Below are 27,571 nucleotides of genomic sequence, written 5' to 3' on the forward strand. Positions count from 1 at the left end.
AAAGAATCAAAACACTCTTTGATTTAGCACGCAGTTTAATAATTGCCTAGCTGATCAGTATGTTTTATTATTGATGTGTAAATTAACTTGGACAATTAATTATTCGGCCTTCAGATGAGCTCACTGGTGGATTCACAGTTACCTCGTTTTGCAGTATTACATGTACTGTGATACATAGAGGCTGTAGAAACCAAACGGCTCAACATACTAAATTACATTTTACTGTAAAAATTATATTTACCCATAAATACAAGAATAAAAAAAACCAAGATGTCAATTTGACTTTGTTTTAGTGAAGCGGTGAAATCTACCAGTTCTTTAAAGCATGTGTCTGGGACTTTAACATTGATGGACTATCCTTAGGGTAGGTGATGAATGTCTGATTGGTAAGTACCCCCGGAGATCAGCCCTTCCTGGTGTCGTCGGCAGCCGGAACTGCTCAGTTATGGAGCTGCACAGCACAGCTTTGTCTACAGAATAGTGACACATGCACATACTATTCAATAGAGAAGGCATGTGCAGTACCTGGCCGTGGCCACTATACTGTCGATGGAGCTGTTCTGGACAGAGCCACAACTCAGCACTTCCAGCCGCCACCGCCACCGCCACGATCGGTTGGGTACCGGGTGTCGCACCCCCAGTAATCAGACATTGATGACCTCTCCGAAGAATAAGCCATCAATGTTACAGCGCCAGATAGCCCCTTTAAAGCTGCTCATACACATTAGATAAATGTTGTCTGACTTTGGCGGGATCGGCAGGCCTTATACTGTGTATCGGGGTCCCCAGCTTCACCCTGAACAGAGGACGGGGGCAGAGAATGATCCGCCCTGTTGAATGTCCTTTTGTTCGGGGTGTAGATAAGCTATGGTCAGGCTGCGGCTAATGTGCATGGCCAGCTTTGGCGTGTGACTGCCATGTAATGCTTTTCAAAAACCTGACCAGCACATCCAAACATAGACTAAGTGTGAACAGGTGCATCTTTCAGCGCTGCAGTGTGCTGCCTTATTTACTTAACTTGCCATGTAATGCTGACATGTTATTATCAAGGTGTTTTTCTTACAATCTCCTTTATTTTAGTGACCCTGCTAATAATGGCCACTAGCGCACTCAGCCACAGTACAGCAACCCTGTATGTTGGGGATCTCCTTCCGGAGGTCACAGAGGAGATGCTGCATGAAAAGTTCACTCCTGCCGGCAACATTTTGTCAGTCATCATATGCAGAGACAAGATCACCGGTCAGTCTCTTGGCTACGCTTACATCAATTTCCAGCAGCCGGAGGACGGTGAGAAGCAATACACAACTATAGCTATACATTGCAGCCCTGCCAGCAACAAGGCTGGGGTGAAATATTGCAACTGTTCCACAAATATCATGGACATACAAGATTGTAGATACAGTGGGGAAAATAAGTATTTGATACGCTGCCGATTTTACATGTTTTCCCACCTACAAAGAATGCAGAGGTCTGAAATTTTTATCGTAGGTACACGTCACCTGTGAGAGACAACCTAAAAATAAAAACCAAACAATCACATTGAATGATTTTTACACAATTTACATTTTATTGCTTGAAATACTGTATATTTTTTTTAATTTCTGGCAATTTTTTAGCTTAACATATAATGTATTAAAAATAAAAAAAATCTTGCAACTTTCAAACTGGACATGGGTGCTTTTATAGATTATAACTTCCTGTTGTTTCAGGAAACAACAGGTGTACATAGCTACAGTCATCAGACCTGAGTCCAATAATTTTATTAAAGCATCTAATGAGCGTGTACAAGTGTCATTGTGAAGGGAGGGTGAGCAGGGTCAGCTGTGACATCTCCTATTGTAATTAGTGGATCTTGTATTATCAGCTGTATGTAGAAGCGTTACCGTCATCCTTCCTCTGCTGATAAGGAGCCTGCTGAAAACTCTTCCTGAAAGGGCAGAAAGTATGAACAGTTCAAGATTTCTAAAAAAATTTTAGAACAAGAAAAATTTGCAAATTATTTTTTTTTAAATAAAATTAATGCAAAACAAAATATAGTAAAAAATGTTGTAGCATGGAATGCTGGAGCTGATCAACAATTCCTATCATGGCATGGCATCCTATCAGGGCGCAGAGGTCACCGAGGTGGATAAAGTCATTGATAGTCTCTTTCTTTGAAAATGTCCCCCATCCTTTCCCGCCAGCGGAGCGAGCTCTGGATACCATGAACTTTGAAGACATGAATGGCAAAGCGATGCGCATTATGTGGTGTCAGCGCAACCCGTCCGTAATAAAGAGCAGGATCGGCAACATTTTTATCAAGAACCTGGATAAGACCATCGATAGTAAATTACTGTACGACACATTTTCTGCTTTTGGCAGCATCATGTCGTGTAAGGTAAGTCAGTCATCCACCACATACGGATGTGTGAGGTCTGTGCAGTAGTAAGGTCCCTTATTAATATGAGGTGTTGCAGGTCGTGTGTGACGAAAATGGATCTAAAGGTTATGGGTTTGTACATTTCGAGACCCGCGAATCAGCCCAGAAGGCCATTGACTCGTTGAATGGCAAGATCCTAAATGACCAGAAAGTGTAAGTATGCCCTCATGTAAGGCCGGCTTCACGTGTCTGGGATTTCTGGACTCCTGGACCCCAAATCAACATTCTCATAGGTATATTTCAAGCTTTAGGGTTCGGGTCAGGAGACCTTCGGCTGGTCTGCAAACCGCGACCTGTATACAGACTGAGACGTGCCAAGACGGCCTAACACAAAGAATCCACAATCGATTATTGACTTACATGTCGCCAGTGGCAGGGGTTATCCACCTCTGGGGACTTTTTTTTTTACTTAATTGCATTTATTTGGGGCTAAAAGTCATTTTTGCAATTCAGTTTCCTTACAAAATTTGCACCTTTTGGCTTTTACAGGCTGTTTGTCTCCTCCTCCCTGCACATTCAACTTTTCTGTGGTCAGTGGTCATAAATCAGCTGAGAAGAGCTCAGAAATAGACAGATAAGTGTTAGAAGCTCTCTTTCTGGATCCTTAGGCTATGTTTACACACAGCAGCAAAATCTGCAGCGTTTCCGCAGCAGTTTCCCATGCGTTGTACAGTACAAAGTAAACCTATGGGAAACTCAATCCGCAGTGCACATGCTGTGGAAAAAAACGCGCGGAAACGCAGCGGTTTACATTCGGCAGCATGTCAATTCTTTGTGCGGGATCCGCAGCGGTTTTACACCTGCTCCATAACAGAAAACCGCAGGTGTAAAAACGCAGTAAATCCGCAGTGGACCATTCTACGTGTGCACATACCCTTAGGCCGGCCTCACACTCAGCGTATAAAAATATGGTCCGTAAATTACGTAGAAAAGTCCCCAAAATAGTGGTCCGTATCTCCTCCGTAGGCAGGGTGTGTCAGCGTATTTTGCGCATGGCATCCTCCATATGTAATCCGTATGGCATCCGTACTGCGAGATTTTCTCGCAGGCTTGCAAAACCGACATATGGACATACAATGGATCCATGTGCTCAAAAAATCGTAACAACATATATGCTGTCTATATATATATATATATATATATATATATATTAACCCCTTTCTGACCTCGGACGGGATAGTACGTCCAAGGTCAGATCCCCTGCTTTGATGCAGGGCTCCGCGGTGAGCCCGCATCAAAGCCGGGACATGTCAGCTGTTTTGAACAGCTGACATGTGCCCGTAATAGGCGCGAGCAGAATCGCGATCTGCCCGCGCCTATTAACTAGTTAAATGCTGCTGTCAAACGCAGACAGAGGCATTTAACTACCGCATCCGTCCGGGCGTCCGGAAATGACGTCATCGCCGACCCCGTCACATGATCGGAGGTAGGCGATGCTTCTCCATAGTAACCATAGAGCTCCTTGAGACCTCTATGGTTACTGATCGCCGGTAGCTGTGAGCGCCACCCTGTGGTCAGCGCTCACAGCACACCTGCAGTTCTGCTACATAGTAGCGATCAGCAGATCGCTGCTATGTAGCAGAGCCGATCGTGCTGTGCCTGCTTCTAGCCTCCCATGGAGGCTATTGAAGCATGGCAAAAATTAAAAAAAAGTTTAAAAAAATGTGAAAAAAATAAAAAAAATATAAGTTTAAATCACCCCCCTTTCGCCCCAATCAAAATAAATCAATAAAAATATCAAATCTACACATATTTGGTATCGCCGCGCTCAGAATCGCCCGATCTATCAATTAAAAAAAAGCATTAACCTGATCGCTAAACAGCGTAGTGAGAAAGAAATTTGAAACGCCAGAATTATGTTTTTTTGGTCGCCGCAACATTGCATTAAAATGCAATAACGGGCGATCAAAAGAACGTATCTGCACCAAAATGCTATCATTAAAAACGTCATCTCGGCAAGCAAAAAATAAGCCCTCAACCGACCCCAGATCATGAAAAATGGAGACGCCACGAGTATGGAAAAATGGCGCAATTTTTTTTTTCTGCAAACCTTGGAATTTTTTTTCACCACACTTAGGTAAAAAATAACCTACACATGTTAGGTGTCTATGAACTCGTAGTGACCTGGAGAATCATAATGTCAGGTCAGTTTTAGCATTTAGTGAACCTAGCAAAAAAGCCAAACAAAAAACAAGTGTGGGATTGCACTTTTTTTGCAATTTCACTGCACTTGGAATTTTTTTCCCGTTTTCTAGTACACGACATGCTAAAACCAATGATGGCGTTCAAAAGTACAACTCGTCCCGCAAAAAATAAGCCCTCACATGGCCAAATTGACGGAAAAATAAAAAAGTTATGGCTCTGGGAAGGAGGGGAGTGAAAAACGAACACGGAAAAACTAAAAATCCCAAGGTCATGAAGGGGTTAATATTTTATCCAGCGAGAGATAGCTTTAAAGCCAGTAATTCAATTGCCGGCTTTTGCTATCTCCTTCCCAAACCCGACATGATATGAGACATGGTTTACATACAGTAAACCATCTCATATCCCCATTTTTGTTACATATTACACACTACTAATGTCAGTAGTGTGTATGTGCAAAATTTGGGCGCTCTAGATATTAAATTAAAGGGTTAAATGGTGAAAAAAATTGGCGTGGGCTCCCGCGCAATTTTCTCCGCCAGAGTAGTAAAGCCAGTGACTGAGGGCAGATATTAATAGCCTGGAGAGGGTCTATGGTTTTCGCCCCCCCCCCCCCCCACCCACCCCCCCGGCTAAAAACATCTGCCCCCAGCCACCCCAGAAAAGGCACATCTGGAAGAGGCTGGGAAAATATTCTGAAAAGTTCCCACGCTCGAGGTCATATGAGGACAACCAGCAGATGGTGCATCACCGCGAATGAAGGTAACTACAGGTCATTGTCCTACTTTCCATTCATTCGCTGGGGTTTTACAGGCAGGAGCACAGCTGCATTATAGCAGAACTCCTGCCTGTAAAATAATTTAACCCCTTCAGATGGATTTACATCGTGGGACGTGACAGATCATCGGAAGGTATGGGATATTGTTTTTTAACCATTTCATACTATTGGATTAATAATGGATAGGTGTCATAATTGACGCCTCTCCATTATTAATCTGGCTTAATGTCACCTTACAATAGCAAGGTGACATTAACCCTTCATTACCCCATATCCCACCGCTACACGGGAATGGGAAGAGAGTGGCCAAGTGCCAGAATAGGCGCATCTTCCAGATGTGCCTTTTCTGGGGTGGCGGGGGGCAGGTGTTTTTAGCCGGGGGGGGGGGGGGGCAATAACCATGGACCCTCCAGGCTATTAATATCTGCCCACACTCACTGGCTTTACCACTCTGGCGGAGAAAATTGTGCGGGAGCCCACGCCAATTGTTTCCGCCCAAATTTTGCACATACACACTACTAACATTAGTAGTGTGGAATATGCAAAAAAATGGTGATATGAGATGGTTTACTGTATGTAAACCAGGTCTCATATCATGTCGGGTTTAGGGAGGAGATAGCAAAAGCCGGCAATTGAATTACCGGCTTTAAAGCTATCTAGCGCTGTATGAAATATTAATATATACATATATGTGTCTCAATGACATATATATAAATATATATATATATATATATATACCTATTCTATGTGTACACATTTATTCTACCTATTCTATTGTAACCTGTCAGTGTGATTTTACTGTACACCGCGCTGAATTGCCGGCTTTTCTCTCTAACACCGCAGCGTATTTCTCGCAAGTCACACTGCTGGTCCGTGTGTAATCCGTATTTTTCTGGCCCCCATAGACTTTCATTGGCGTATTTTTTGCGCAATACGGTGACAAACGCAGCATGCTGCGATTTTCTACGGCTGTAGAAGACCGTATAATACGGATCAGTAAAATACGGCTGATAGGAGCAGGGGCATAGAGAAGCATTGTACCGTATGCAATCCGTATTTTCTGCACCTCTCTTACGTCCGTAAAACACGGTAGTGTGACGCCGGCCTTAGAATGAGCTCACTCTTGGATTTTCAGTTAACCCATTCTGCAGCCAGCACTAGACAGAGCAACACTGAGGCTATACAAGGCAAATGGTGCAACATTCTTAATGAAACCCAATTGCAAAACTAAATTTTAGCCAAGAATATATGCATTTAAGTAAGAAACAAAGTGTCCCCAAAGGTGGATAACCGCGCTGCCAGCTATAGGGAAAATTGGGGTTCCCAGACCCTGTTCTACCAGGCTCCACGTATCTAGGACAGTGTGTGTGCCACAAATTTTTATGGGTACATCCAAACATTGCCAAAATGTCTGCAACTAAAAATCAGTTCTATATATCCGAATAAATGTTTTCTGCAATTAATGGTACAGTGGCAGAGATTTCACAATGTATATACAGAAATAAATATAAATATACTACACACATACAGTGGGGCAAAAAAGTATTTAGTCAGTCAGCAATAGTGCAAGTTCCACCACTTAAAAAGATGAGAGGCGTCTGTAATTTACATCATAGGTAGACCTCAACTATGGGAGACAAACTGAGAAAAAAAAATCCAGAAAATCACATTGTCTGTTTTTTTAACAATTTATTTGCATATTATGGTGGAAAATAAGTATTTGGTCAGAAACAAAATTTCATCTCAATACTTTGTAATATACAGTGGGGCAAAAAAGTATTTAGTCAGTCAGCAATAGTGCAAGTTCCACCACTTAAAAAGATGAGAGGCGTCTGTAATTTACATCATAGGTAGACCTCAACTATGGGAGACAAACTGAGAAAAAAAAATCCAGAAAATCACATTGTCTGTTTTTTTTAACATTTTATTTGCATATTATGGTGGAAAATAAGTATTTGGTCAGAAACAAACAATCAAGATTTCTGGCTCTCACAGACCTGTAACTTCTTCTTTAAGAGTCTCCTCTTTCCTCCACTCATTACCTGTAGTAATGGCACCTGTTTAAACTTGTTATCAGTATAAAAAGACACCTGTGCACACCCTCAAACAGTCTGACTCCAAACTCCACTATGGTGAAGACCAAAGAGCTGTCAAAGGACACCAGAAACAAAATTGTAGCCCTGCACCAGGCTGGGAAGACTAAATCTGTAATAGCCAACCAGCTTGGAGTGAAGAAATCAACAGTGGGAGCAATAATTAGAAAATGGAAGACATACAAGACCACTGATAATCTCCCTCGATCTGGGGCTCCACGCAAAATCCCACCCCGTGGGGTCAGAATGATCACAAGAACGGTGAGCAAAAATCCCAGAACCATGCGGGGGGACCTAGTGAATGAACTGCAGAGAGCTGGGACCAATGTAACAAGGCCTACCATAAGTAACACACTACGCCACCATGGACTCAGATCCTGCAGTGCCAGACGTGTCCCACTGCTTAAGCCAGTACATGTCCGGGCCCGTCTGAAGTTTGCTAGAGAGTATTTGGATGATCCAGAGGAGTTTTGGGAGAATGTCCTATGGTCTGATGAAACCAAACTGGAACTGTTTGGTAGAAACACAACTTGTCGTGTTTGGAGGAAAAAGAATACTGAGTTGCATCCATCAAACACCATACCTACTGTAAAGCATGGTGGTGGAAACATCATGCTTTGGGGCTGTTTCTCTGCAAAGGGGCCAGGACGACTGATCCGGGTACATGAAAGAATGAATGGGGCCATGTATCGTGAGATTTTGAGTGCAAACCTCCTTCCATCAGCAAGGGCATTGAAGATGAAACGTGGCTGGGTCTTTCAACATGACAATGATCCAAAGCACATCGCCAGGGCAACGAAGGAGTGGCTTCGTAAGAAGCATTTCAAGGTCCTGGAGTGGCCTAGCCAGTCTCCAGATCTCAACCCTATAAAAAAACCTTTGGAGGGAGTTGAAAGTCCGTGTTGCCAAGCGAAAAGCCAAAAACATCACTGCTCTAGAGGAGATCTGCATGGAGGAATGGGCCAACAACAGTGTGTGGCAACCTTGTGAAGACTTACAGAAAACGTTTGACCTCTGTCATTGGCAACAAAGGATATATTACAAAGTATTGAGATGAAATTTTGTTTCTGACCAAATACTTATTTTCCCTCATAATATGCAAATAAAATGTTAAAAAAACAGACAATGTGATTTTCTGGATTTTTTTTTCTCAGTTTGTCTCCCATAGTTGAGGTCTACCTATGATGTAAATTACAGACGCCTCTCATCTTTTTAAGTGGTGGAACTTGCACTATTGCTGACTGACTAAATACTTTTTTGCCCCACTGTATCCTTTGTTGGCCATGACAGAGGTCAAACGTTTTCTGTAAGTCTTCACAAGGTTGCCACACACTGTTGTTGGTATGTTGGCCCATTCCTCCATGCAGATCTCCTCTAGAACAGTGATGTTTTTGGCTTTTCGCTTGGCAACACGGACTTTCAACTCCCTCCAAAGGTTTTCTATAGGGTTGAGATCTGGAGACTGGCTAGGCCACTCCAGGACCTTGAAATGCTTCTTACGAAGCCACTCCTTCATTGCCCTGGCGGTGTGCTTTGGATCATTGTCATGTTGAAAGACCCAGCCACGTTTCATGTTCAATGCCCTTGCTGATGGAAGGAGGTTTGCACTCAAAATCTCACGATACATGGCCCCATTCATTCTTTCATGTACCCAGATCAGTCGTCCTGGCCCCTTTGCAGAGAAACAGCCCCAAAGCATGATGTTTCCACCACCATGCTTTACAGTAGGTATGGTGTTTGATGGATGCAACTCAGTATTCTTTTTCCTCCAAACACGACAAGTTGTGTTTCTACCAAACAGTTCCAGTTTGGTTTCATCAGACCATAGGACATTCTCCCAAAACTCCTCTGGATCATCCAAATGCTCTCTAGCAAACTTCAGACGGGCCCGGACATGTACTGGCTTAAGCAGTGGGACACGTCTGGCACTGCAGGATCTGAGTCCATGGTGGCGTAGTGTGTTACTTATGGTAGGCCTTGTTACATTGGTCCCAGCTCTCTGCAGTTCATTCACTAGGTCCCCCCGCGTGGTTCTGGGATTTTTGCTCACCGTTCTTGTGATCATTCTGACCCCACGGGGTGGGATTTTGCGTGGAGCCCCAGATCGAGGGAGATTATCAGTGGTCTTGTATGTCTTCCATTTTCTAATTATTGCTCCCACTGTTGATTTCTTCACTCCAAGCTGGTTGGCTATTGCAGATTCAGTCTTCCCAGCCTGGTGCAGGGCTACAATTTTGTTTCTGGTGTCCTTTGACAGCTCTTTGGTCTTCACCATAGTGGAGTTTGGAGTCAGACTGTTTGAGGGTGTGCACAGGTGTCTTTTTATACTGATAACAAGTTTAAACTGGTGCCATTACTACAGGTAATGAGTGGAGGAAAGAGGAGACTCTTAAAGAAGAAGTTACAGGTCTGTGAGAGCCAGAAATCTTGATTGTTTGTTTCTGACCAAATACTTATTTTCCACCATAATATGCAAATAAAATGTTAAAAAAACAGACAATGTGATTTTCTGGATTTTTTTTTCTCAGTTTGTCTCCCATAGTTGAGGTCTACCTATGATGTAAATTACAGACGCCTCTCATCTTTTTAAGTGGTGGAACTTGCACTATTGCTGACTGACTAAATACTTTTTTGCCCCACTGTATATACAAATATCTACATAGGAATACCCCTCTAAGGCCACGTTCACACGCTCAGTATTTGTAGCCAAAACCAGGAGCAGGTGATAAATCCAGAAGTGGTGCAGGTGTTTCTATCACACTTTTCCTCTGATAGTTCCTCTCCTGGTTTTGGCTACAAATACTGACTGAATACTGATCGGGTGAAAGTGGGCTAAATGTTTGGAGTTTTTTTGCCGCTTGTAAATAACAATTTTGGATAAACGTGTCTGCATTCTCTGTAAAGGTATATTGAACATTCCAAGTCCAGTCACAAACGAGAACCTGAAGTTGTTGCCAGTTCTTTATACACTAATGTTTACATCAATAACTTTGGAGAAAATATGGACGATGAACGGCTCAAGGAATTGTTCAGCAAATACGGTAAATATGAATCGTGTAGCTACGAGAATCACGGTTATTTCAGAAGACCGTATTGTGGCCATATTTTATTCTCTGTATTATTGCTCCACGTCCCGACCCATCAGCGGGTCTCATAACCTGAGGTAACCGCATCGCAGCCATTTATGATGTACGTTCTGGGCCAGGAGGCCCGCTGATGGGTCGGGACATCGAGCAATAACACAAAGAATAAAATATGGCCACAATACAGTCTTCTGAAGTCAGACTTATATATGGGTTGTCCTAAAGCTTCCGAAACCTAAATTTGGGCAATACTCTCACTTTAGGGCCTACACGGAGCGTTAAAGTCATGACTGATCAAAATGGGACGTCCAAGGGATTCGGCTTTGTGAGCTTTAAGAAACACGAGGACGCCCTAAAAGTGAGATGGAGACTTACGAAATATCTGGAGTCAGGATTGGTATCTCTGTTATTGTAGGCCGTCTAAGTTGGTGGAAGATGAGCAGCAATAATCATTTATCAGTCTGTATACCACTCTCGTGAGACAGCATTCCCCTTTGTACTGTTAGTTGGGATCTCAGGGCCTATACCCCTACGGCATTGTTTTACATTTTGGAGCAGAAATTGCCTATGTGCATTAGATTCTGGCGCAGCTGCCGACTTTTCTCAGGTGAAGCTACTTCAGTCGGTGGCTTTTTTTTTCCTATTTTTGCTCTGACATCTTCTCCCTTATATCTTCATTATGAGAGAATAAACATGTTACCTCTTTTAATTGCTCCAAGGTTTCCAAACCCTGAAGCAGTGAAAAGAAGTAACAAAATACTGAACATGGGCAGAGTAATGGATTTTGACACTGCTGTGTATTATGTTAATTTTTTTAAGAGCTTTTGAGACACTTTTTCAGATGGATTCCGCTCGGAATCCACTTGAAAAAGATGATGTATGCACACAGCCACTGAGCGGAAACTCTCTGAATCCTCCTCTGAGACTCAAAACTCCTCACAAACTTGGTAGTTCCTGCTTCAAAAACTCAGCAAAAAGACTCAGTGTGCACATACTCTAAGGGGGTTTTACTTTTTCAGACATTTACTGAATACCCACAAAACAGGGGTCCCTGTGGGAAGTGGCGTGGCTGTGCGTGTGCTCAGCTATCTAAGGATGTGTACATGTGCAACCACCTCTTCATTCTCCACCTGGATGCAGCAGCCATCCACTGGCCATCCAGACAGGTTGGAGGTTGAGGGACCCCTTTTCTTGAGATCGGGTGCCACCTCTGGAACCTTATCTATCAGGCAGGGATAGCATCAGATGATTACGCCATCAATGCCTAAGATGGGAATACCCCTCCTGGCGAGGATAATATAGGTTGCAATCATTTTGCAATCTACAATAGTCAGGTGTGCACCATGTGAACAAAGAACCAGGGGAAGATCAGCTCTCTCAGGATGGGATGAAACCCTGTCCTTAGGAGATCAAAAAATGACAGTCCGTAGGAAATGGTGTCCTGATCCCTCAGGGTGAGAGATCTTGTTCTTGTGACCAACGTATGGGAGTAAAGTAACTATTTTCCTACTTCTATAAGGCCGTGAATGAAATGAATGGTAAAGATGTGAATGGTAAGGCCATTTATGTTGGAAGAGCCCAGAAGAAGTTGGAAAGACAACCAGAGGTTAGGAGGACGTTCGAGCAAATAAACCAAGAATGGATCACCAGTTCCCAGGTGAGTGACTTCACTCCCTTTGTATTTAATTTGTGTGAGTGTTTGAAAAAAATTCTGCATTTTTAATAACTTTTTTCTTCTTCTAATTTTAGGGTGTCAATCTCTACATTAACAATCTTGCAGATTGCATTGATGACAGGCTACTGCATCAGGTGTTTTCCCGTTATGGCACCATCATCAGTGCTAAGGTGAGCTCAGCTTGTATCTGCTTCTTTCTTCTTTCTATCCTCACATTCATTTTCATCTACGTAACATTAAGGGTTATACTTATGGCCAACATTAGACGTTTTCATCGATACATAGGAGAGGTGATAACTTGTGGATTTGCGGTGGTCTTACTGCTGGGACCCCATGGATCCTTTAGGAATAGAGTGATGAGTAGATGATAACTTTCAATGTCGGGAATGACCCTTTAGCGTGAACCTTCTTAGGTGAGGGTGTACTATTTATTTTCCTATGTTTCATTGTAAGGATGTCAGGTGATGTAATATTTCAGGTCATGATGGAAGGTAGACGCAGCAAAGGGTTTGGTTTTGTCTGCTTCTCCGCTCCCGAGGAAGCAACCAAAGCGGTCACAGAGATGAACGGAAGGATTGTAGACTCCAAGCCATTGTATGTCGCCTTTGCACAGTGTAAGAAGGATCGGCTAGCTCCTCTAGCCAACCAGAAGAAGATGGATCATATCCGAATTGTACCCAACCAAGTCATCAATACCTACCAACCACCACCACCTCCCAGCTTTATAATGCCACCTGCTTCACAAGTAAGTCTCCAGATAAAAACAACCTACAGAAAGCTTTCTTACAGAAACAGTGCCATCCTTGTTCTAAGGTTGTGGCTGGTCTTGCAGATCAGCTCCATTCGAGAGAATAGGGCTGAGTTACAAAACCACACTCGACGTGTGGAAAGATGGGAACTGTTACAGAAAGAAAGTAGCCATGTTTTTCTAACGATATACAATCCATTTATTACAACCTAAACTTGTTTTTAGGTCCAGAACCATGCAGGATGCTGTCATACAGTACCGAAACCGCAGGTTGTGCCAAGTCCTAGCCGGACACCACAAAGTATGTTCAATTAAGTAACAGCCCCAGGTACACCAATCACTGTATGATAAATAACAAATCAATAAAAGAATATTAAAAGAATATTAAAATTATAATTACAAGTGTCAGTGACTAGTGTCCTGTGGAGAGAAATGTGGAAACCACCACCGTACCAAGGGAAAGCAACCACAGCCAATATAGCAAAGCCAAAGAAGATCTCCCAAGCAGGAATGAGATTAAAATGCCTTTATTATATATACACTTGGCAATAAGTAACAATGATAAAAGACACAAATGTGCACAATGAGATTATTTGTATAATAAAATCAATATGAATAATAGTACAGACTGACCCCTTGAAAATTATATCCTATATTATACTACCATGACAGGTTTAAACATCGCCCCAGGATGACATATATTATTAGCTGGATTTATATATAAAAAAAGACTTTCTGCATATATTGCAAGTACAGACCTATAGATACAAAATGTGCAAAATTGGTAGCAAATAGTAATTTATGTGCAATAAAGCAATATAAAGTGCAACAGGAGGGGGAAGGGAAAAAGGTCAATTATAACCATACAGTGTACTGAATATGTCAGTATATACACCTTATTATAACACGTGCACAACTATGTCAGAAAAAATAAAAAAACTTTTTTTGTGCAAAGAGAAAAAAAGGGGGGTTATATATACCCATAAGATATGCTGGATTATACCAGAAAGTGCTATGTGCAAAAAGAAAGTGTAAAAACTGAAAAAAAGCCACAATTGCAGGTTACACTATTCTAAGAGGATAGAAGGAGTAATCCGAAACGCGCGTCGGGGTGCGTTTCTTTGGGATTCAGCTGACCTCACAGGTATATTTAAAGATTTAAGTACATCCCCCTGCATTACACCATAGTGATTAGTATCCGGCCCTCTGGTGGTCAGAGTGTGCCAGTGGTGACTTTATGGTGGTGATTTAGCTGCTCTTTTATTTTTTTGGCCACTATAATTAGTACTATTGGAAACATATAGATATATTTGATACTTTCTTATAGACCTATTTTTGTGCAGTATGGTTTAGTATACACTCCTCTTAGAATAGTGTAACCTGCAATTGTGGCTTTTTTTCAGTTTTTACACTTTCTTTTTGCACATAGCACTTTCTGGTATAATCCAGCATATCTTATGGGTATATATAACCCCCCTTTTTTTCTCTTTGCACAAAAAAAGTTTTTTTATTTTTTCTGACATAGTTGTGCACGTGTTATAATAAGGTGTATATACTGACATATTCAGTACACTGTATGGTTATAATTGACCTTTTTCCCTTCCCCCTCCTGTTGCACTTTATATTGCTTTATTGCACATAAATTACTATTTGCTACCAATTTTGCACATTTTGTATCTATAGGTCTGTACTTGCAATATATGCAGAAAGTCTTTTTTTATATATAAATCCAGCTAATAATATATGTCATCCTGGGGCGATGTTTAAACCTGTCATGGTAGTATAATATAGGATATAATTTTCAAGGGGTCAGTCTGTACTATTATTCATATTGATTTTATTATACAAATAATCCCATTGTGCACATTTGTGTCTTTTATCATTGTTACTTATTGCCAAGTGTATATATAATAAAGGCATTTTAATCTCATTCCTGCTTGGGAGATCTTCTTTGGCTTTGCTATATTGGCTGTGGTTGCTTTCCCAAAGTATGTTCAATGTATTGTGAGAATGGGGTTTAGTGTGTACGCCGAGTGTCTTCTCCCGCTAAACCTTACTAGTGCACATCACAGTCTATACAGCGATATTACATAAACTCTGTGGTCTACTATACCAGTCCTCACCATTTTTAAGATTTGCACTTGCCGTGGGGGCATGGTCTGCCAGCGATGTGAGAGGATGCATGCCCGGTCAGCTCCGTGTGCAGATCCTTATACGATCCTCAAGCTGCCCTTTTTTTCACCCTCTGGTCGGGTATACTTACCTGCTTATGCCTGGACACTGTAAACAGCCTTTTCCCTGGCACGGAGCCCGCCATGAAGAAAGGGAACGTGCTCAAAGGCCAGGAGTGCAATCTACAAGGTGGGGTCGACACAATTGTGGCAGAGAGTGCAAGCTGAGCGGGTGAGCACTAAAAGGAGGATGTGGCTAGTTTAGAAAGATTTGCAAGATCAGGAGTGGAAGAAACGGGATGACACGTTGAGAGGGATTCATCCAGACCCAAATTCCTTCTCCCACCTGCTTACTACAGATCAGCCTGAGTATGAACCAGATGAGAACCGGGGAGTCCATGCTGTTTCTCCTACATGCCAACTAGCAGCTACAGAGCCCAAGATATCATGCAAGCCATTGGGGATTGTAGTAGCTCTCTTTCATCTCTGGTGCTGCAGGTAGGAGGAATTATGAAGAACATTTCAGTGGTCAGACAAGATATACGCAGTATCTCAGAGAGGACCACAGACCTCGGGAAGAGCGTTAATGAATTATAGGACATCCTACTTCCAATGAGGCAAGATTTGCAGCAACACACCAAGTTATCAGAGGCAAATCGCATCAACCAGGATGATTTGGAGAACCGCCCGTGCAGGAAAAATATCTGGATTGTTGGAGTCCCTTAAAAATCCTAGGGCGCAAAGACCACAGAATTCTTTGAAACCTGGCTAGTGATGGTGTGTGGGAAGGATACTCTTAGCCCCCTCTTTGCAGTGGAACGGGTGCAGACAAGGCCACTACCGCCTGGAAGTCAGCCATGCACAGTCCTGGCCAAGATACTTCACTATAGGGATACCATCCTATGAAGCTCCATAAATGGTCCAAGAATCTCCATATTCACAGATTATTTTGCTGATGTACAGAAGAGAAGTGCGCAGTTCGTGGAAAATAAAAAAACAACTGTGGACAATGGTTTGCTCCTACTCTAGGTAATATCTGGCCCACCTGTGGGTTGCTGCTATGAATTCAATATCCTTCTTTAGTTTTGCTACTTTAGAACGATGGAGAATTTAGAAGGTTGCTTGGTTACCCCCATTGTGACTGCTACATCCAAGGTTTCGACTTAGGCCCTGGTCCCTTAGAGAGCGCCTGTTAGGGCATGGTCGCAGTGGCCAAAATGTTAGTGTTGAAATTTGGGTTATGTTGAAGCATAAAGGGGGCACAACCGGCCCTCAGATTGCTGTTTAGGTTTACATCAGATCTAGAGTGGTTCTTCTAATCTTGTGCAATGCCACCGATGGAGATAGCCTTTTCTGGAATACCCCTATCTATTCCACAAGGCTGACTCTCAAGGCTAAAAAGATTACCTTATTGTCGTGGAACGTAAGGGGAGTACATGAACCTGATAAAAGGAAGGCGATCTTCGATACCATGAAGAAATGTCAGCACGTAATATTATGCCTCCAAGAGACTCACATGAAGGAGCATAATATATATCTATTAACCCCAGCCTAAGTGGGCTCGAGCTATCATGCAACATTCTCCAAATATTCACGCGGAGTTAGTATTTTAATTAATCATACAATTCCCTTTCACTGTATTGACCAAGAAATAGCTAAAAAGGGACGATACATCTGTCTGCGGGGGAGATTCTATAATATTTTAATCCTTATTGATGCGGTTTATATCTCTCCTCCATACACAGGAACGGTCCTTCAGAAAATAATCGAATTTTGTTAGTAAAGCCCCTGGCTGCCCCCTAGTACTAATGGATGACTTCAACAATACGATACATTGGCTATGAGTTTAGCTGGGATGCGGGAGGGACTTACTCCTTTGGAGAGAAGTTAGAGGAGGTAGCACTTAGATGTTTGGCCATTACCTTACCCTAAAGTTAAGACTTTTTCCTGTTATTATGCTGTCCACAGCTAATTGTCCCGTATAGGTTTGTTACTATGTAATTCCGCAGCTGTGGGAATGATGGGAAGAATAGAATACTTACCTCCGAGTCTCTCTGACCACTCTCCACTTATGGGGCGCCTCACTTCACTCCTGCAAGTTTAACCCTTTCTGGGTTTTTTTGATGGTGTCCATCAGTTCATGTAAAGAACATGCCTACAATTGTGAAGATTTGGTTTTTTTTATTGTGAAGTAAGCAACAAATGGGACAAAATACCTGACAACTTCAGTGTGCATAACTATTCATCCCCCTAAAGTCAGTACTTTGTGGAGCCTCCTTTTGAGGCAATAATGGTTGCAAGTCGCTTTGGATAAGTCTCTATGAGCGTTCCACATCTTGCCACTGGGATTTTTGACCATTCCTGAAGGCAAAACTGCTCCAGCTCCTTCATGATAGATGGTTTCCTCTGGTGAACATCAATCTTCAAGTCTGGCTAAACAATAAAGGGCAGGGTGCACCACAGTATATATTTCAAATGCAATTATAATCACAGGGTGCTACTAACGCATAGAAAGGAGGAGCAATAACTGGAGGAAAGACTAATGTGTATGTAGAAAGTCCACACCCGAGGTACAAAAAATATCAAAAACTACTTTATTATCACCAAAGCACAAACATGACTAAAAACATTTAAAAGCAACAATGATAACACCCCCATCCATGTACAATAATGCATCTATGTGACCCTAGGACATGATACCGTAGGAGGGAGTACCCGTGCCAAAGACACTGCCGAGAACCAGCTGACGGTACTGGAACCCGGATGGGTAGCAGAAGGTACAAGAGCCAATGGAACTACCGAGGACCAGCTGATGGTACTGGAACCCGGTTACTAAGCAGGAGGTACCCGTGCCAGAAAGCACTACCAAGGACCACCAGACATTGGTGGAACTCGGATACCGAGAAGGAGGCACCTAAGCCAAAGGCTCTGCCTGGAACCAGCTGACGGTACTTGAACCAGGATGGGTAGCAGAAGGTACAAGAGCCAATGGAACTACCGAGGACCAGCTGATGGTACTGGAACCCGGTTACTAAGCAGGAGGTACCCGTGCCAGAAAGCACTACCAAGGACCACCAGACATTGGTGGAACTCGGATACCGAGAAGGAGGCACCTAAGCCAAAGGCTCTGCCTGGAACCAGCTGACGGTACTTGAACCAGGATGGGTAGCAGAAGGTACAAGAGCCAATGGAACTACCGAGGACCAGCTGATGGTAGTGGAACCCGGTTATTAAGCAGGAGGTACCCGTGCCAGAAAGCACTACCAAGGACCACCAGACATTGGTGGAACTCGGATACCGAGAAGGAGGCACCTAAGCCAAAGGCTCTGCCTGGAACCAGCTGACGGTACTTGAACCAGGATGGGTAGCAGAGGGTACAAGAGCCAGTGGAACTACTGAGGACCAGCTGATGGTACTGGAACACGGTTACTAAGCAGGAGGTACCCGTGCCAGACAGCACTACCAAGGACCACCAGACGTTGGTGGAACTCGGATACCGAGAAGGAGGCACCAAAGCCAAAGGCTCTGCCTGGAACCAGCTGACGGTAGGCAGCAGAAGGTCCACATGAAAAAAAAGTTGCAAGGCCGCGAGTTGACCGCAGTTACCGAAACCCACAGTCCTACAGGGGGAGCTTGTCCACTTGGCACTATGGAACCAGCCTTGATTGCCAGATCCCGCAGCCCACATAGGAAGCATCTAAACTGCAGGCACCATGGAGTCGGCTAACCCGACCGCAACCCGACAGGACAACGTATTGGAGGCAAAGTGACCTTGACACTACCCGGAAACAGCTGGCGTGCTGGAACCAGGCTGGGCAGGAGGGAGTACCCGTGCCAAAGACACTGCCGAGAACCAGCTGACAGTACTGGAACCCGGATGGGTAGCAGAAGGTACAAGAGCCAATGGAACTGCCGAGGACCAGCTGATGGTACTGGAACCCGGTTACTAAGCAGGAGGTACCCGTGTCAGAAAGCAATACCAAGGACCACCAGACGTTGGTGGATCTCAGATACCGGGAAGGATGCACCAAAGCCAAAGGCTCTGCCTGGAACCAGCTGATGGTACTGGAACCAGGATGGGTAGCAGAAGGTACAAGAGCCAAAGACACTGCCGAGAACCAGCTGACGGTACTGGAACCCGGATGGGTAGCAGAAGGTACAAGAGCCAATGGAACTACCGAGGACCAGCTGATGGTACTGGAACCCGGTTACTAAGCAGGAGGTACCCGTGCCAGAAAGCACTACCAAGGACCACCAGACATTGGTGGAACTCGGATACCGAGAAGGAGGCACCTAAGCCAAAGGCTCTGCCTGGAACCAGCTGACTAGACAACGTATTGGAGGCAAAGTGACCTTGACACTACCCAGAAACAGCTGGCGTGCTGGAACCAGGCTGGGCAGGAGGGAGTACGCGTGCCAAAGACACTGCCGAGAACCAGCTGACGGTACTGGAACCCGGATGGGTAGCAGAAGGTACAAGAGCCAATGGAACTGCCGAGGACCAGCTGATGGTACTAGAACCCGGTTACTAAGCAGGAGGTACCCGTGTCAGAAAGCACTACCATGGACCACCAGACGTTGTTGGATCTCGGATACCGGAAAGGAAGCACCAAAGCCAAAGGCTCTGCCTAGAACCAGCTGACGGTACTGGAACCAGGATGGGTAGCAGAAGGTACAAGAGCCAAAGACACTGCCGAGAACCAGCTGACGGTACTGGAACCCGGATGGGTAGCAGAAGGTACAAGAGCCAATGGAACTACCGAGGACCAGCTGATGGTACTGGAACCCGGTTACTAAGCAGGAGGTACCCGTGCCAGAAAGCACTACCAAGGACCCCAGACGTTGATGGAACTCGGATACCGAGAAGGAGGCACCTAAGCCAAAGGCTCTGCCTGGAACCAGCTGACGGTACTGGAACCAGGATGGGTAGCAGAAGGTACAAGAGCCAATGGAACTACCGAGGACCAGCTGATGGTACTGGAACCCGGTTACTAAGCAGGAGGTACCCGTGCCAGAAAGCACTACCAAGAACCACCAGAAGTTGGTTGATCTCGGATACCGAGAAGGAGGCACCAAAGCCAAAGGCCCTGCCTGGGACCAGCTGATGGTACTGGAACCAGGATGGGTAGCAGAAGGTACAAGAGCCAAAGACACTGCCAAGAACCAGCTGACGGTACTGGAACCAGGATGGGTAGCAGAAGGTACAAGAGCCAATGGAACTACCGAGGACCAGCTGATGGTACTGGAACCCGGTTACTAAGCAGGAGGTACCCATGCCAGAAAGCACTACCAAGGAACACCAGACGTTGGTGGATCTCAGATACCGAGAAGGAGGCACCAAAGCCAAAGGCTCTGCCTGGAATCAGCTGACGGTACTGGAACCAGGATGGGTAGCAGAAGGTACAAGAGCAAAAGACACTGCCGAGAACCAGCTGATGGTACTGGAACCCGGATGGGTAGCAGAAGGTACAAGAGCCAATGGAACTACCGAGAACCAGCTGATGGTTCTGGAACCCAGTTACTAAGCAGGAGGTACCCGTGCCAGAAGGCACTACCAAGGACCACCAGACGTTGGTGCAACTCGGATGCCGAGAAGGAGGCACCTAAGCCAAAGGCTCTGCCTGGAACAAGCTGACGGTACTGGAACCCGGATGGGTAGCAGAAGGTACAAGAGCCAATGGAACTACCGAGGACCAGCTGATGGTTCTGGAACCCAGTTACTAAGCAGGAGGTACCCGTGCCAGAAAGCACTACCAAGGACCACCAGACGTTGTTGGAACTCGGATACTGAGAAGGAGGCACCTAAGCCAAAGGCTCTGGCTGGAACCAGCTGACAGTACTGAAACCCAGGGGGACCTATTCAAGATTGACTGCTAAAGAACCAGCTAATGGTGCTGGAACTCAGATATGCAGCAGAAGGTCCACATGAAAAAATAAGTTGTAAGGCCGCGAGCAGGCCGCAGTTACCGAAACCCACAGTCCTACAGAGGGAGCTTTGTTATGATCAGGTTACCTTGGAGCAGCATGAAAACTTTCACTGGAGTAGGTGGTAACTATACTGACCGCAAACCCTGATCTTATCACCGCAACTAGAAGTAGCCGTGGGGTGTGCCTAACAAAACCTAGACACCTCGACACAGCCGGAGAACTAAATACCCCTAAAGGTGGAAATAGGAATACTATCTTGCCTCAGAGCAGATCCCCAAAGGATAGGCAGCCCCCTGTTGTGAATTCTGCTCTTGGGCTCCCTCCGGTGGTTGAACCCAGGACAGGGCCCAGTACTAAACGAGAGAAAGGTTTGTTAAACTATTAGATACACAGGTCTCCCTTCCACATACAGGGGTCACAGGGCAGAAAAGAAAAGGGGCCCCCAATACTGCACAGGGGCGACAGGAAGCATCCGGTGAGACTACACCAGGAGGCCTCTACAGCCATCGGTAGCACAGACATGGGAGAAAAGGCGCCCATACTCAGCAAATCACCCCCGAGCACAGGCTCTGAATGCAGGCATTGCAAAACTACTGTCCCTTGAAATGCTCTCATTCAGGCTGGTGGAGACTGACACCTTCCGTAACTTCATGGCATTGGCAGTCCCACAGTACAACGTGCCCAGCCGCTTTTATTTCAGCAGGCAAGCCGTCCCTGCCCTGCAAAAGCATGTGGAGGGAAAAATTAAACATGCGCTACTAAACGCGTCAGTAGCCAGGTCCACCTGACCACCGATGTGTGGACCAGTAACCATGGACTGGGAGGATACCTTTCCCTCACTGCCCATTGGGTAATTGTTGTGGAGCCGGGTACAGATCTTGAGAGTGGCGCTGTACATGTTCTGCCAACTCCAAGGATTGCAGGAATCCAGTCTGTACACATTGACTCCTCATACTCCAGTTCCTCTGAATCATTGCTGCAGGAGCCATCACAGTCTACCTCCACATGGAACCGTGAAGGCTTACCTGTTACGACCGATATGAACACAGTCATGGCCAAACGTCAACAGGCCGTATTGAAATTAATTTCTTTGGGGAATCGAAGCCACACAGCACAGGAGCTCTGGAATGCCATCAATTAGGAGAGCGACGTGTGGTTTGTGCCAGCGAATCTCCAGCCAGGCATGGTAGAGTGTGACAATGGCCGAAATCTGGTGGCAGCTCTGGGCCTAGGCAATCTCACTCACATCCCATGTCTGGCACATGTGCTCAACTTGGTCGTGCAGAGTTCTTTGAGGGACTATCCGGATCTTGATGCACTGCTGCACAAGGTCCGCCTTGAGTGTGCTCACTTGCGGCGTTCCAGCATGGCAAGATCGCGCATTGCAGCTCTGCAGCACTGATTCCGCCTTCCGGAACATCGCATCATATGTGACCTACCCACCAGGTAGAATTCAACGTTACATATGTTGGAGCGGTTGTGTGAGCAGCAGGCAGCAGTAATGGAGTACCAGCTGACAATGATCCAAAGCACACCGCCAGGGCAACGAAGGAGTGGCTTCGTAAGAAGCATTTCAAGGTCCTGGAGTGGCCTAGCCAGTCTCCAGATCTCAACCCAATAGAAAACCTTTGGAGGGAGTTGAAAGTCCGTGTTGCCAAGCGAAAAGCCAAAAACATCACTGCTCTAGAGGAGATCTGCATGGAGGAATGGGCCAACATACCAACAACAGTGTGTGGCAACCTTGTGAAGACTTACAGAAAACGTTTGACCTCTGTCACTGCCAACAAAGGATATATTACAAAGTATTGAGATGAAATTTTGTTTCTGACCAAATACTTATTTTCCACCATAATATGCAAATAAAATGATAAAAAAACAGACAATCTGATTTTCTGGAATTTTTTTTCTCAGTTTGTCTCCCATAGTTGAGGTCTACCTATGATGTAAATTACAGACGCCTCTCATCTTTTTAAGTGGTGGAACTTGCACTATTGCTGACTGACTAAATACTTTTTTGCCCCACTGTATACTGTGTATATATATACAAACATATCAATTAGTAAGTTAATCACCTGGAGAGAAAGCCGGCTGGCAAGGGAGCAGACAGAAAGCACATGGTAGCAGCCATCTTGTCAGTGTCCGTCTGTCGTCAATAGTCAATAAAGTCAGTTGAAAGTACAATCGCGCATGCAGAGATTGCCACGTGACGCGTGCGCGGGTCGCGCTATGAATTGTGTCTAGCAGCACAGGCCCAAAACAAAGCCGCAAAAGCGCGGGCGCCGTCACCTAGCAACACCAGGATCAGACAGACAGTAAAATACAAACACATAATGAATTTGTTAGCGTACGCGCAGTATATCTGTTATCAACATAAAAAAGGTGAGCCTGAGCGACTATATTGCAATTATTCATTGATATAAATAGATTGAATAATATATGGACTAAACATAGAAAGATAGCACAGAAAATATCAACTATGAGGCTAATATGCATCGGCAATGATTGCGATACACAGAAGCACAAAATGGCTAAAAAATTAAATGAATTAAATTAATAAAGAAGGGTGAAAAGCATGTGAAGGCACAAATTATTGAAAAAGAAAGAAAATGAAAAAAATATATAACATAAAAAAATGAAACATATATAGAGTACAGACCAAAAGTTTGGACACACCTTCTCATTTAAATACTTTTCTGTATTTTCATGACTCTGAAAATTGTAAATTCACACTGAAGGCATCAAAACTATGAATTAATACATGTGGAATTATATACTTAACAAAAAAGTGTGAAATAACTCAAAATATATCTTATATTCTAGGTTCTTCAAAGTAGCCACCTTTTGCTTTGATGACTGCTTTGCACATTCTTGACATTGTCTTGATGAGCTTCTAGAGGTAGTCACCGGGAATGATTTTCACTTCACAGGTGTGCCCTGTCAGGTTTAATAAGTGGGATTTCTTGCCTTATAAATGGGGTTGGGACCATCAATTGGGTTGAGCAGAAGTCTGGTGGATACACAGCTGATAGTCCTACTGAATAGACTGTTAGAATTTGTATTATGGCAAGAAAAAAGCAGCTAAGTAAAGAAAAACAAGTGGCCATCATTACTTTAAGAAATGAAGGTCAGTCAGTCCGAAAAATTGGGAAAACTTTGAAAGTGTCCCCAAGTGCAGTTGCAAAAACCATCATGCACTACAAAGAAACTGTCTCACATGAGGACCGCCCCAGGAAAGGAAGACCAAGAGTCACCTCTGCTTCTGAGAATAAGTTTATCTGAGTCACCAGCCTCAGAAATCGCAGATTAAAAGCAGCTCAGATTAGAGACCAGGTCAACACCACAGAGTTCTAGCAGCAGACACATCTCTACAACAACTGTTAAGAGGAGACTTTGTGCAGCAGGCCTTCATGGTAAAATAGCTGCTAGGAAACCACTGCTAAGGACAGGCAACAAGCAGAAGAGACTTGTTTGGGCTAAAGAACACAAGGAATGGACATTAGACCAGTGGAAATATGTGCTTTGGTCTGATGAGTCCAAATTTGAGATCTTTGGTTCCAACCACCGTGTCTTTGTGCGACGCAGAAGAGGTGAACGGATGGACTCTACATGCCTGGTTCCCACCGTGAAGGAGGACGTGTGATGGTGTGGGGGGTGCTTTGCTGGTGACACTGTTGGGGATTTATTTAAAATTGAAGGCATACTGAACCAGCATGGCTACCACAGCATCTTGCAGCAGCATGCTATTCCATCCGGTTTGCGTTTAGATGGACCATCATTTATTTTTCAACAGGACAATGACCCCAAACACACCTCCAGGATGTGTAAGGGCTATTTGACCAAGAAGGAGAGTGATAGGGTGCTACGCCAGATGACCTGGCCTCTACAGTGGTTTGGAGTGAGCTGGACCGCAGAGTGAAGGCAAAAGGGCCAACAAGTGCTAAGCTTCTCTGGGAACTCCTTCAAGATTGTTGGAAGACCATTCCCGGTGACTACCTCTTGAAGCTCATCAAGAGAATGCCAAGTGTGTGCAAAGCAGTCATCAAAGCAAAAGGTGGCTACTTTGAAGAACCTAGAATTAAGACATCATTTCAGTTGTTTCACACTTTTTTGTTAAGTATATAATTCCACATGTGTTAATTCATAGCTTTGATGCCTTCAGTGTGAATTTACAGTTTTCAGAGTCAAGAAAATACAGAAAAATCTTTAAATGATAAGGTGTGTCCAAACTTTTGGTCTGTACTGTATATAATAAAGTTAATGAAAATAAATATAAAAAAATAATAATAAAATAATAATAAAGAGATAGATGATGTAATAGAGTAAGATAACACAGAACCACATGAGAATATTTAATAACTATCACACTGTATAATGCATACTGAATCTTTATTGAACCATTAGGCAAAATACAAAAATACAAAAAAGAAACCCGAAAGTCTCCTTCAACAAACTGCCCGAGACTAAACATGACTTTATAAATAGATGAAAAAGGTCAAAATGCAGGGAAAAAAATCTGAAACAAATCGAGGAGGCTGGCCCATGACAATACATGGTACATATACATAAGTCTCAAGTCGTACTGAACTGCCAATCATCCACGATTAATGATCCAGAATATAGGAAACAAACACTTGTTAGATAAGTGTCGGACCCAGCTGAACAATTAGAATAAAGGAAAACTCAAAAAAACATAAATGAAGATATGGTACTGTGAATAGACGCTTCAGGAAAGAGATCTGATGACTAGAAAATAAGGCCGGGTTCACATTGCGTTTACAGCAGCCCGTTCAACACATACGTTAACGGGCTGCTGATGCAAGTGCCGGTATGGCAGCACGCTAGCGCAGATAGAGCATCTGCTAGCTCTATCTGCGCTAGCAGTGACGGACTAGGAAACGCTGCAGCCCGCGTCTCAGGGTCCGTCACTCAATGACGGCACATCCCTAGCGCACGCCCATTGTGCGATGCATCCCACATAGGAATTAATGGCGGCCTTAACGGACTACGTTACACCGTGTTTATGCCGCGGTGTAACGTAGTCCGTATAACGGGCGCCCATAACGCAATGTGAACCCAGCCTAATTCTCTGATGAAAATAGCCATAATACTCCAAGCAAGCACCAAGGTGAGAGTAAGATGTAAATCCTCTCCAGGGAAAGTGAATGTGCTTCCATCACAGAACAACGAATACCAATGTCTACTGGTCCAGGGTATATCTAAAAAAAATAGAAATAGAATAGAGATGAGCCATATAACTAAACAAAAAGACATATAATTATGGTGTGTATTTTAACCATAGAACCCAGAAAACGAGAATTCCTCCTTTAGACCTCCAGGGGACATGCTCTTTAAATTGAAAATCCAACGGGACTCCCGGCGAAGGAGGTCCTTAGTTGGATTCCCACCCCGAATGTTGCCAATAACCTGGTCCACCATCATTACACGTATTTTGTGATGTCTACTCCCATGGTGTTCTATATTGGAAATGTGCTGCTGAATTCTGCGTTTGATTTCTTGGCTACTTTGTCCCACATACTGTATATCTTTGGGCATTGACAGATAAGAATATATATCACACTAGATGGTGGCCTGATCCTAACGCATCGGGTATTCTAAAATATGTGGACAGAACTTGTTCAGTAAACGTGACTAAACTATGTGGCACTGTGACTGACAGAACTTGTTCAGTAAACGTGACTGAACTGCGTGGCACTGTGACAGACAGGACTTGTTCAGTAAACGTGACTGAACTACGTGGCTCTGTGACTCACAGAACTTGTTCAGTAAACGTGAGTGAACTGCATGGCACTGTGACTGACAGAACTTCTTCAGTAAACGTGACTGAACTGCGTGGCACTGTGACTGACAGAACTTGTTCAGTAAACGTGACTGAACCACGTGGCACTGTGACTGACAGAACTTATTCAGTAAACGTGACTGAACTGCATGGCACTGTGACTGACAGAACTTGTTCAGTAAACGTGACTGAACTGCGTGGCACTCTGACTGACAGAACTTGTTCAGTAAACGTGACTGAACTACGTGGCACTGTGACTGACAGAACTTGTTCAGTAAACGTGACTGAACTACGTGGCACTGTGACTGACAGAACTTGTTCAGTAAACGTGACTGAACTGGGTGGCACTGTGACTTACAGAACTTGTTCAGTAAACGTGACTGAACTATGTGGCACTGTGACTGGCAGAACTTGTTCAGTAAACGTGAGTGAACTATGTGGCACTGTGACAGACAGGACTTGTTCAGTAAACGTGACTGAACTGCATGGCACTGTGACTAACAGAACTTGTTCAGTAAACGTGACTGAACTGCGTGGCACTGTGACTGACAGAACTTGTTCAGTAAACGTGACTGAACTATGTGGCACTGTGACTGGCAGAACTTGTTCAGTAAACGTGAGTGAACTATGTGGCACTGTGACTTACAGAACTTGTTCAGTAAACGTGACTGAACTATGTGGCACTGTGACAGACAGGACTTGTTCAGTAAACGTGACTGAACTGCATTGCACTGTGA

At 44.2% G+C, this 27,571-nt stretch overlaps 2 protein-coding genes across 6 annotated transcripts in view; one reads left to right on the plus strand and one right to left on the minus strand.

Annotated features, from left to right (window-relative positions):
* LOC138656145 (polyadenylate-binding protein 1-like) overlaps positions 1 to 27,571 on the plus strand; it is a 29,984-nt gene that overhangs the window by 1,963 nt on the left and 450 nt on the right. For 2 of the 4 annotated variants that reach the window (XM_069743651.1, XM_069743650.1), the window contains exons 2-10: positions 1,081 to 1,287; positions 2,184 to 2,377; positions 2,457 to 2,572; positions 10,337 to 10,473; positions 10,779 to 10,873; positions 12,035 to 12,172; positions 12,265 to 12,360; positions 12,669 to 12,935; positions 13,164 to 13,312. In XM_069743651.1, coding sequence (XP_069599752.1) covers positions 1,095 to 1,287; positions 2,184 to 2,377; positions 2,457 to 2,572; positions 10,337 to 10,473; positions 10,779 to 10,873; positions 12,035 to 12,172; positions 12,265 to 12,360; positions 12,669 to 12,935; positions 13,164 to 13,253 — 1,326 coding nt within the window. In that variant the 5' untranslated portion in view covers positions 1,081 to 1,094 and the 3' untranslated portion in view covers positions 13,254 to 13,312. Of the gene's footprint in view, positions 1 to 1,080; positions 1,288 to 2,183; positions 2,378 to 2,456; positions 2,573 to 10,336; positions 10,474 to 10,778; positions 10,874 to 12,034; positions 12,173 to 12,264; positions 12,361 to 12,668; positions 12,936 to 13,163; positions 13,332 to 27,571 lie in introns of those variants that run through there. The other 2 variants (XM_069743648.1, XM_069743649.1) reach the window with 2 other exon arrangements.
* Positions 25,407 to 27,571, minus strand: part of LOC138656146 (gastrula zinc finger protein XlCGF66.1-like) — a 73,956-nt gene continuing 71,791 nt past the window's right edge. For both annotated transcript variants that reach the window (XM_069743652.1, XM_069743653.1), the window contains one exon: positions 25,407 to 26,253. In XM_069743652.1, coding sequence (XP_069599753.1) covers positions 26,045 to 26,253 — 209 coding nt within the window. In that variant the 3' untranslated portion in view covers positions 25,407 to 26,044. The remainder of the gene's footprint in view (positions 26,254 to 27,571) is intronic.

This window comes from Ranitomeya imitator, unplaced genomic scaffold (genome assembly GCF_032444005.1).
Source record: "Ranitomeya imitator isolate aRanImi1 unplaced genomic scaffold, aRanImi1.pri SCAFFOLD_235, whole genome shotgun sequence".
Lineage (NCBI taxonomy): Eukaryota > Metazoa > Chordata > Amphibia > Anura > Dendrobatidae > Ranitomeya > Ranitomeya imitator.